At 36.7% G+C, this 12,111-nt stretch overlaps 1 protein-coding gene across 1 annotated transcript; it reads left to right on the forward strand.

The window, feature by feature from the left end:
• Positions 1-5,139: 5,139 nt before the first annotated feature.
• Positions 5,140-6,708, forward strand: LOC149956112 (uncharacterized). The gene is made up of 3 exons (XM_090166765.1): positions 5,140-5,259; positions 5,570-6,649; positions 6,700-6,708. The coding sequence occupies exons 1-3, from the start codon at positions 5,242-5,244 to the stop codon at positions 6,706-6,708; spliced, it is 1,107 nt and encodes a 368-aa protein (XP_090022891.1). The 5' UTR covers positions 5,140-5,241.
• Positions 6,709-12,111: the final 5,403 nt, after the last annotated feature.

The following is a 12,111-nucleotide window of genomic DNA, read 5'->3' on the forward strand; positions in this document are numbered from 1 at the left end:
TTAAAAAATCGTTTTATTTTACATATTTACTATTAAAATTGTATTAAAATTTAATACCATATATTAAATATCGGAAGAAATGAATTTAACGTCTAAGTGGTTTCTGATAAACCACTATATGGGGTGTAAAACCATACCAAATCGAAAAATGATCGCCCTAAATCGTGCGTCGAGCATAGCGCCACCGATCCAACGCCGATTTTTTTTTAATTTTCAAAAGGGACACCTTCACGCCGCCGCCGATGCCGAAAAAAATTCAAGTTGTACACCGTGACACCGGGTGATTTTCGCCAATCACCGCCGCGCCGCCGACCCAAATCAAATCGGCGCTATCAGACTTGCAAAAAGTGGTCTTTTTGACGGGGATCCTTGGGACCTTCTACCACTCGTAATTTTTATTCATGAGAGTCACTGACTAGTGGGGTAGTGAAAATTAAACAAATATATGCAGAAAAGACAGGAAAAGCATATAGTTTATGATATATCGTTATATTTTATAATACGTTTTTCATTTAAATTATGGGTCCCGATGACCATCGACCGCTCTTTGTATGATTAATTTCGAGGGTCCAGCAAGTAATTAGAGAGTCAATGACCCCTGGACTGCCCCTAATTGTAAGTCTGGGTGCTATGCTCCAATCGTGCGCGCTTCAGATAGTGGCGTAACTAGAGGGGGCGGTCCACCCCGGGTTTCACCCACCTGGGCCCGTTTTGGGAGTGACACCCGACCGTAAAAAAAAAAATTACACAAACTAGATAAATTTGAAAAAACGTTTTACACTTTTTGACTAGTAAGTAGCACACCATGATATCCACACCGGGTGCCACCCATGCTAGCTACGCCACTGGCTTCAGTATTAATTACGTAACTCGTTTCGTATATTCCTCCGAATGGCGCTGCGTATAGCGAGAGCAAAATGGTGCACCTAAAGTATTTTGGAATGTATAAACATATTATGAAAATAAATGCATTATCGCTTACTAAACTTAAAGCATTTTAGACCAAATATTTATCTTTAGATGAGCTAAACGCGTACTAAAACGATACATTTCTCATTACCTAGTCCATACATATTGTCTTGAAGTGTCCTGCTTTACTATCACCGCCAAACTATTAACAATATAGTAAGACGGTCGCGCATCTATTGGCTCGTCGTTAATTAGTCAAATTTCAAAAGGTAGAAAAAATCACTTCAATAATGATGTACGCAACAAAACGAAACTCATCTACAGATTTAACTAGAGGAAAACATTGTTTTGAACTTTGAATAATTATTGTGGAAAAACTTCTTAATCCACTTTCAATTTTCTGCAGCGATAAAACCGAAATCTAAGAGAAACATAATTTCGATGGAGCATATTTAGAAAAATGCTTGGCGATAAGGTTAATTTTATTTACTAAATACATGGATTTTTGATATATTACCTTAAATTTACTATTACAATAGCGTTTTCCAGTGGATGTCTCGACTGCTCTCGGAGCGCTCGTTTAGCCAAGTATTGAGGTTTTCAATCGCAATAACCAGCAGAGTGATGCAATGGCTTGACCCAATAAATAAAATATGAAAGTAATTTATTTATAAAAGCACAAGGTTAAATGAACTGGTAACTAGAGAGCTATGACGAAGTGAAAAGAGCTGCTAAGTGAACCCAAGCTAAGTGACACCGTTAAATGAGCTATGTAATATACTATACAATAAAAAACCAGGCAGATTCTAATCTGACATAACCTTCGGTCGCTCAACGGATCTGGTGGTCAAGCCATCACGCCTTGCATCTGATTCCGGCCCATGAGAATTCGGTAACTGCTCGCCCTGGCTGGAACCTTCAGTGCAGTTATCGTCGATGGATCCGGACAACTGCTCGCCGTGGTTCTCGATATCTCCGGAGTTATTAGTACCATGTATTCTTGGACAACTTCTTTCGATGACTTCTACTCAAATATCTCATTTAGCTTGTCCCACATCTCCTGCGGCGTGTCGCAATTCGTGATCATATCCTGGATCTTTTCGACAGGGTTGATCAGATCAATGAACTCCGGGCAACACTGAAAGCTACTTAAAACGTCTTCTGTTTGGTGGTATACGTGATCATTGCTGATTCTGCTGCAGTTGCAGACGGTGCTGTTGGTGCAAAACGTTCACCAGTGACAATGTCGAAGACATCTCGGATCGTGAGCATGTCTGACCCAGTTAACTTATCAACGTCATTCCGTGGAAACCCTTCCATTGTGATCAGGATGCGAATCGTCAGGAGCATGTCATCACCAGGATACTGATCTTCAGGAACGTGCTACTACCAGAAACCAGGAACATTCGTTGTAGTCTTCGTGGTCCTTAATATCATTTGCGCAGTGGAAGCGTGCGGGGCCCATAACCTATTGAGGTTATTTATCTAAATAACGAGCAGAGGGATGAAATGCCTTGACACAAAAAATTAAATATGAAAGTTATTTATTTATTAAAGCAACATGTTAACTAGAGTTGCTAAGGGACCCAGTAAAATGAGGCAGATAAAACAAGGCAAATTCTAACCATGGGAAAAACATCGTAACGTGAGTAGTTTTGTTATATACGCATAAAAATGTATTTTATCGTAATCTTCAATACTATTTATATTAATTCATTATTATTATATTTAGGGCCGTCCCCTAAACCAACCGATGCTACTGACTAATTACATAATTATTATAATAGTATTGCTTAACCCTCTTTCTATAGTAGTTCTAAACCTTACCACTAGAGGTCTCGAACTTAAGCAATTTATTCAATTTTGACGTCATATGCCAAACGTGTCGCTGTTCCGTATTCAGGTACGCTAGATATAAATCGTCGATGATAACAACTATGTTTTTTAACTTTTTTAACGGTTGTTTGTAAAAGCGAGTGCTCCTAATTTTAATTATTATTTGGCGATAAGTGCTCGAGATCAAACCATTTTTCAGTCAGAGTTAAATCTATTGTTTTCTATTAAAAGGGATTATATTGGCCAGGATTGTTTCAAGAATATTTTGGTAAGAAATTTACTTATTTTAATTATTCGATTCTATTGATTGAAGGGTAGTAATCTTTTTCTTAATTTAATTTTTTTAATGTATTTAAAGCTTGCGGTACTTTTATTATGAACTATGGCAATATTATTGGTTTAAATATTATAATTATAATTGATGCACTCTATTGACTCATTATGAAAATCCGTAGGCCTGGACTAAGCATATACACAGTGCTTAGAGATAATTTAAGAAATTTCACTATCTCAACGAAGCTTTATTGAAATTACCTTAAGAATTGTGTGGTCTACAGTCTTTCTGAAAATATCTCGATAATGGGTAAGAAATCACCCTACCAGGCTACCACTTCATCGTGAATGCGTTATTAAAGGGAATATAACCTGCGAAGCAATCTTTCTTTACGGAAGACCCCTTCAATTTTTCAAATTACCCCGTTGAGTAGCGCCAAAGATTTCTAAAGCCAAGGCAAGAGCGGCCAGAGCTGCAACCTCATTGAAGTCTTTCGCTGCATCTCTAAGGGACGGAGAATCGTTTTCACTTATGGGGGTGGGGCAAAAGAAGGGGGGAAATATACCGCAGGCACATGACCAGAAATCCGACCAGTTTTTCAAATTGTTGCGCGGCCATTGTTTTCAATCATACACCCTTTTGATTTCCCAACCGAAATTGTCCGAATGAAATTATAACTTCTTCCAAAACCAGCTTTACAGATTTACGCTTAAATAGGATGATATACAAAATAATTTTCCATTACAAAATATATTTTTATTTTCCAATTCTAAATGACCAAACTTTGTGAGGTTTCACTTTTAAGAAGATTGATTGATAAGGTTTAAAATGTCTGTAATGTTACGATATTTAAGTTTTTTCACTTGACCATGAAATTTCACGAAGTTAGCGGAATGATTGGGGTTTCTGATAAAGATTCGGGGACACGTGATTTCGTTACTTTGTATAATCCATGAATCTATTCAACCCATGAATATTCAACTCTATCAACAACCACAGTATATTCCGAGAGAACGTGGGGAGGAGCCTATTTTCGCGCCACACGTGTGACTTAATTTTTTAAGTCAATAAGAGTGAATAAAGAAATGTCATTTTAGTGCAAGATAGCTTACGAGAGCTGAATAGCGTTTAAAATAATATTACAAAATGAAGCAATGTAACTCCGATCTTTTGAAAGTGATCTATAGATTATTTTACGGAGAATATTCGTGGGGGAATCCATAGCTTGACTACATGGGGAGGGGACCTGTTAGGGGAAAAAATTCAATAGGTAGTACGTCGGTGGCGGCCGCCACATGGGAGATTGTAAAGGGGTGGTCGATACGCTCGTAAAAGAGTGTATAGAGTACCTGTGAGGTTTTCAACAATTTAAACATACAAACTCTCTCTGAATAGATAAGTCTCAGTGATACTTGGGAAGAAAACCTGAATAACTGTTTGTCATAGCATTTTTTTATTTTATTAATAATAATAATAATCTGTTATAATTTTATTATATTAATAACTATTCTAATAATAATTATATTAAATAAATACATGAATCTATTTAATTAAATAGACTTGGTAATTTAGAGCGCAAAATAAATTTAACACAGCTGGTGCAATATTATACCAAACTTTTGGAGTTCAATGTCTTCAAAAGCACCTAAAAGATGCAAAACAATTTGTTGCGTGCTGTTATGATTTCTCATAACTTGAAGAATGTAGTGGCGGATGTCAAGTAAAAGCAAAACACGAAACCGAATTTTGAGTTAGTTTCTGGCATGCTAGGTGGTTGACAGCCCAGTAACCGGTTTTAATTGTTAAAACATTAATTCAATAAACGAATAATAAAAAAAAAATTAACCGGTACAGACTATATTAAGTATTTATGAAAAACTATTATTTTTACAGTGTGAATGGTAAAAAAATCAAAGTTCAGTAATAATAATAAAAGCTCAATTTAAGCTGAGAAGTGTGTTTTTGGTGAAGAAACACAATTCATTAAAACATAAATATTAAATTTTTTTGTTAAACAAATATAGGATTAAAATCTAAATTATTCTCACAATTTTCAGGTTCTTTATATAGAATCTAAGATAAGTATATCACTAAGATTCTTCTATTCTAACGTCTCGAAGATTTGGAATGTGCCAAGGGTCCTTGATTGACCCAATTCAAAGACGTTACAAGTCACGTTTTGAAGCCTTAAAATATCAACTGCTAAATTTTTCGGAAAACCGATGGCCCAATTTCAAATAGTCACCGCGAGGGCTTCATATTTCTTGACTATTAGTACATAGTTTAAATTTCTTAACTTAATGATCTATAGAGATACCATTGATTTATCTTTAATTCCAGATTTTGAAGCGTCTATTTCCTAAATTGGTTTTGCCCTAGAATATGTAATTGATATTGTTTGAGGTTACCATTAACATTTCTTACTATTAACAAATGTACATCTGGTAATGTAGTTGTCTTACGCAAATGACATCAGCAAAGCAGCGATGATTACTTACCCCGATATTATTTACTTTCACTCTTATTATATGAAAAATATTTATTTCGCAGGGTATTGAAGAAGAAATTCATTTCAATTGTAATTGCTTGACGTCACTCACGAATATGAATAGAAATTCAGTTTCAAACTCTCGCTTCTATGACAAGATTCCTAACAAGAGGTTACCAGATAAGACTGAGAGAAACGTGACTTTTGACCGTGATTTCAATTCAACTTTTCCCAGCGGAGCGTCAAATACACCCGAATCTCCAAGAAGATCCTCTCCAGCCGACGCCACCATGTCATGGTCTGATATGAACACTACATTTACCATGGAAAACGAAAGCGCTATATGCGTACCTCTAAACTCGACGTTCAACCTAGGCATTCACTCTCCGACAAGTTCACCTATAAATACAGATATCAAATATTCGGGTCCTACCGTCGGTACACTTGTTGATATCTCGAAAGCCCACATGGATGAGAGTTTGGGGCTCTTGTCTTTCAAACGCATCAAGGACTTCTCCATTGAACGAAGCTCCAATATTACCACGACATACGTCGAGGACGACTTAAAAAAGTTACGGGAAGGGGACATCTCTGAATATATCCGGAGCAAATGCAGTAAAGTGAGACGAAGCCTTTCTCCCGAGCACTTAACCTCTAAAGTTGTCCTTCAGCATCTCACTTCACCATTAAAAATCACAAATGATCGTCAAAATTTAAATTTAACGGAAGAACTGTTCAATAACGCCAACATTGTTATTGCACAAATAAAATCAAAAAGCAGCTGTTTGATACCAGCAGAATTGGCACCTGGTGGAACACACTCAAATAGAAAGGAAATAGTTGAAACCTCGATGATATTTGATCAATCCATAAGTCTTTGTGATTTAACTGTCGATGATTCAACGAGTCTTGAGGCGACTAACTCAAAAGTTGTTGAATTTAAAACAGCAGCAGAATGCAGCGCAGAACTGAAGCAAGATTTAAGTAGGACTTCAAGAATTTATAACTCGCCATTTCACAAATTAAGTCCAATCACAGATTTTGAAGGGAATTCATCAATTTCTTTATACACTTCGAAGCAAATGGTTTCATCCGCAGAAATGTCACTGAATAGTGATAGCAAATTTCAGGACTGCAAGAAGGTCATGGATGGTTCGCTCTCTTCGAAAGAGTTAGAGTCTTTAACGAGAAGTGCTACTAACAATACGCCCTCAGTCATGTCACCTGTCAGCTCTGTTGCGCGAGAGAAAATGTCATCCGGGATTTCATTAGAGTCCAATTCGTCCTTCAGCCGCACAATTGATACTCCATCTTTCTCCGGGATTTCAGTCTTTACCTCTTCATCGGCTGCCTCTTCAATAAAGGAACTGGATTTCACAAGCAGAATTAAACCACCCAAATATTTTCAAAAAAGCAGTCGCAACATCGGGAGCAGAATAGCCACAACCATTTCTAAGCCAAATCCCACGTTTAATGGCACCAGAATTGTTTCCGGAAGATCAATTAATCCGTCTATTACGAAGACCGGATATTTAAGGAGTGACAAGGTGTCGGTTCATCAAAATGTAACCCAAGATAAGACAGAATTTAAGAAACAACCCTCTAAGAAATTTGGCTGTCCCATACTAAAACCCAATAAGGGTATCGGTGTTAATGTTAAAAGCAACCGCGGTGGCTTAGAATGTTTGAGTGTGCCCTCAAGAATTAAGTCTACGTCCAGTAAAGCTCATGTAATGTGAGAATTTTTTGTAATTATAACACGCTTCAAAATTTAATTATAGATATAATAAGTAAAATTGAAACGAGACATTTTTGTAGTCTGACGCAAACCAGGGTCCCATCTCGCTCTCGAGGCGCAGATATTCCGGCACGATCGAGATCCAGAGCAGCAAATTTCACAAGTCCGAATACGTCCCATCCACGGTCCAGCTCCAAAACCAGAGGGGCAGATGCTTCGTCTCAATTACCCAGTTCCAGATCTGTATTACCAGACTCCTTGGTGGCGCCATTAGAGTCCAAACCGACAGCCGCAATTGTTTCCACAATCTCTGGTAATAAAGGTAAATGTATGCTGTGACATCTGTTCGATTTAAGCTAAATGGGAACTAAAAGGTGGTTTTATCTTTTTATTACAAGAACGTTTCTTTATGTAACTAAAGTGTAAAGCTCGGGCAGTGTTAGGGCCGTTTTACTTGAAAATTGAAATCTTCATAGGTCATTCTTTTATTCTGCAGCTATTAGGCGACCCACGTTAATCATCTCCTTATTTTTGTAAAAGGTAAAATTCCTGTTGTATTGGGACGAGGTTGCAACTTTGGAAGTAGAATTGCAATTTCGTCTAAGGTAGCTGGACCTTTTTTGCCTCCTCCCAACAGACCGAGAACAGCTGCAGCTGCAGTTGCTAGTAAGTGATGTGTGGTAATTTCATTGCTCGAAAAATCAAAAAGTAATTATGTGATCTGTGGCACATAATTGAAGCTTCACCATCTAAGACGGCATCGGCGAAGCAATCTCCTGGAATCCGAAAGTTTTTGAAACCCGAAACAACTGTCATAAAAGGGAGCAAACCCAAAGAGAACAGGGCTGGAAATACGGTTGCAGCCCCAACTAGCATCGCAGTTGTTCGAATACGGCCAATCACTAAACAGACCACAGTGGCCAATACCTCGAAACCAAAGTCCTCGGGAGTTCAATCGGCCAGATTAATGAACAAAAAAGCCGTAGAAAAATAATCCCTAGTTAATTTTAAATTTCATTCGTTGTTTTATAATTGTTTTACTATAGTTTATTCCATTTAAGGAAAGTTCCATTTTACTTCATTTTATTGAAATTGTTTTATAATTATATATTCATTTAAGAATAAATATTTGAAAAGTATTTTTATAATTTTATTGGATATCTTGGTCAGGAGGGCAGTGCTTAGTTGTCTTATCCTTTTAATCAATCGACTTTCAAAAGTATAACAACTTTGGTAATACGCATGATCAAATCGATCACTCTTCATAAATGGTGTGCGTACAAGGCACAAGAAAGTAGCTTTAGTTAAAGTGATTAAGCATCTGATTTCCAATTAAACATCACTTAAAGCTGTCCGGGGCTTAGATTTTTGAGAAGTGATTGGCTTCTCGGTCATATTATTAATCGCACTATTTACGGCTACATACTTGTCTTGCTTAATTTGAAAAATTAGTATACCAAATAAACACAAGGAGAACGCAACCAATCAAAAGTCGTGATTGTGCACATTTTTCATTGGTTAGATGCTTTAGCGCCTGCTGCCGTTGGAAGGGTAAAATTCTTTAAGTCTCCCCCCCCCCCCCACCGCATGCGTAAGGTTCGTCCAATGAAATTTGTACACAACACTGCGTTTGCGTGTTTAAACGCTGGCTGCGTTCTCCTTGTGTTTGTTGCTCCTAGCTAGCAGTAAAGCGCCAACATAAACGAGAGTACACAAAGTGTATCAAATTGAAACTAGTTTAACTTAATAATTAGCATTTGTCAAGTTTACAAATAACAAAACACCACACTCTCAACTGTTTTATGGACTACTTTTGTTGAAATACTTCAAGCAATAGGTTTTACATCTCCCGTGCAATGTCGCAATTCGTTTTCTTGTCCTGGACCCTTTTCGACAAAGATGACCAGATGATTGTACAGGCTGAGCTGAAAGCCACGTAAGTTTTCTATAAGGCAGCTCCATGCGATGCCTTAGATTTCGCAGTCCCTTGCTGAGGCGCATTCAGCTCGACCCAGTCTTAAGTCACAATCTTGGAGAATCCTTTTATCGTGAGGATGTCGACGACGTGTCATTTCCAGATTCGGCAGCTGTCAGGTCCAGACTACTTCTGAAAGTCGTGGTGAAGTTGATCATCCATGACATCAGGAAATAGGATACTAGTCTCAGAAATTGTGGACTTACGGACGTACTTAGATCAGCTCGAGCACGATGGCGCAATGGAAGCGTGCTGGAACCATTACCTGTTTTAAATTAATTCAACTAGCAGCAAAGCGCAAACATGAACGAGTTGACCCAAGACAGTATATCAAAGTAAAACTCGTATATTATAATTATTAGCATTTGAACAAATTTAAAACACCGAACTCTCAACTGTTAAATAAACTATATATTTACAAAAAAAAGATAAGAAAAAGTCTACATCATTTTTTCTACATTAACATTGCACAATAAATAGCCGTCAAGTAGATCTTGAATGGTTTGACGTTGCGTGTTTATGTGCCATTGATTTTGACGAAACAATAGTTAAATACTGGTGTTTTATTTAAAAAATGATGAAATTAAAACACAGATACTACAGGAATAGAGGTCGAACTTTTATTTCTCAATTGAAGAGGAGCTAGATCAAAGTGAATCTCAAAAAAGAGCCCTAAACATTTGCAACTCTCACTGTATAGGTTAGTTTGAAAACAAATACACAAATTTAACATAACTTATAGAAATAAAAATTAACAAATAAATGATAAAAGCTCCCAAATTTAAAAGTTTAAAAATAAATTAAATACAACACATAAAAAGCTAACAAAAAGGTTGCCGTATTTAAAATTAAACAGTTCTTTTAACTTGATGGGAGCTACAAAACAATTCGCGTTTCTACAAAACAAAATCCCTAATGAAGATAATCCTGATCTAAGAGACCAATGCCAACGATATATTTTCAATTAGGGACAGGGTAAAATCATTGTGAAGTTTTTGGACTATGTCATAACTAAGAACCAGTTAGCCTTGTCGAAAGTGAACGATGTTTATTATTACTTCGCCATGTCCAATGATGACAGAGCGAGACTACAATGTCAATTCGGTTTTCTTGATTTAACAAACAAACCGGTTTCGGAACTTCTCGAAGAAAAAGAAACGAACTACTTCTCATGAAACCGATGATTTGCAGGTTTTTCAGTATGGAAACCGAACAATTGTTATTTGAATGTTTACAACTTAACCACAGAACGTCCGTGCCTTCAAGATAACACGATGAAAAGGGAGCCGAAAACATTCGCGTCTTATTAGGGCGAAGTATTCTTTGGTTTAAGTTGATTATTATCCAGTTTACAAGTGAACTATTCTAAAGACACATGCGTAGTTTCTCATGCATTTGCACTAGTAGTTGAACAATCGACGACAGAGTGCAGAACAGCCAAGTTTTACAAGAGACGTTCACGATGGATCAAATCCTAAAAATAAATTTGGTACAAGTGTTATTGAAATTTGATTAAATAAAATTTAAAATAATGAAAGAGTAACACCATAAGTCTATAATATTTTCCATAAGTTTGTCACTTTAGGGAATATTTTACTACGAGCTAATAACGGAGTGACATCATAGGAAGACGAAAATCTCCCCCTAGTGAAGCGCTGTCAAAGGCTACGTATCACACTTTAGCAAGCGGACGCAAAACGGTGACGAAACCCTTAATGCAGTCTGTCTTGTGAATAGCTCTCAGTAAAAACAATGGAATAGGAGGTGTCGCCCTTATGTTATAATATTATACACTTATGGTAGCACTGATCCATCTGGGACTGTAAACATAAACTAAAATTTAATAATATTATAGTTAATTTAGAATTTCATTCTGATCAGAGGTCAGAAATTATAATACTAAAATTTTATTATTAAAAGTATTCTTATTATTATTCTAGTCCATTAAAGGGCCACTTAATCATATGGGAATTGAAGTAAGCTGTTCACGTGATAGCAGATCCGACCAATCAAATTCTAGAGAATAGCTGCGGGATGCATTTTAAATTCAGACGAAACTGTTGTTTCTTTATTTTACCTTCAACTCGAGTTTCAGTAATCATGAGAGCCAATTATTTTAGCTCGTTGGTATAAAGCACCTTTAAGCTGGAGCTTTTGAATTTCCTTTCCTTAGCTGCTTGCTTTTCTTAACTGCCGTTGGAACAAAGCACCAAGGTGAATCATCTGAACTCGGAAACCAGACGACCAGTAGGGCGAACGTTTTGAAACTGAACTGAAAATTTGATGCCAAATTATAACGAATAATGTGACAAAAAAGCGCGCTGTTTTATCTCTTATCAGTGTCGTTATGAAATAGCTCAATTTCAAAGGTTAAATATCAAATATTTATATATCTCAAACAAATAGTACACCTTAAAATCGACCTAACCGATAACCCTTGCGTGTTGGTAGACCAAAAAGTTAACCAACATCTGCTTTTCACACTGCCAGTTAGTTCGACAAGTTTACTACTTAAATAAATTGGCCTTTAAGACGTAAGTCTGATTGAAATAAAGCTTCTCTTGTAAAACCTTAAAAAACAAAAAATTATCTCTTTTGACTAAAAATACAGAAGATGTGAAATAGTTATAGACTTAACCAGATTTAAGAAACATTTGAATACACGTAATTCCATCGATGTGTTGAAAATATGTCCCAAATAGGACGAAACCGGTCTACCGTTGGAATTTCTGGCTAATTTATTTTATTTAATTTAGTTTTGCCATGAATATATCTAGCTATGAATATACAATAGCAATAGCCTCTCTAACCTCCCGCTAAAATTTGGGTTGGTCTTATCTAGTCACGTGATCAATCACATCTTCTCCGACCGAGTGAGGAGCATGCCGTCA

This window comes from Leiobunum rupestre, chromosome 2 (assembly GCF_980474605.1).
Source record: "Leiobunum rupestre chromosome 2, qqLeiRupe1.1.hap1, whole genome shotgun sequence".
Classification (NCBI taxonomy): Eukaryota; Metazoa; Arthropoda; class Arachnida; order Opiliones; family Sclerosomatidae; genus Leiobunum; species Leiobunum rupestre.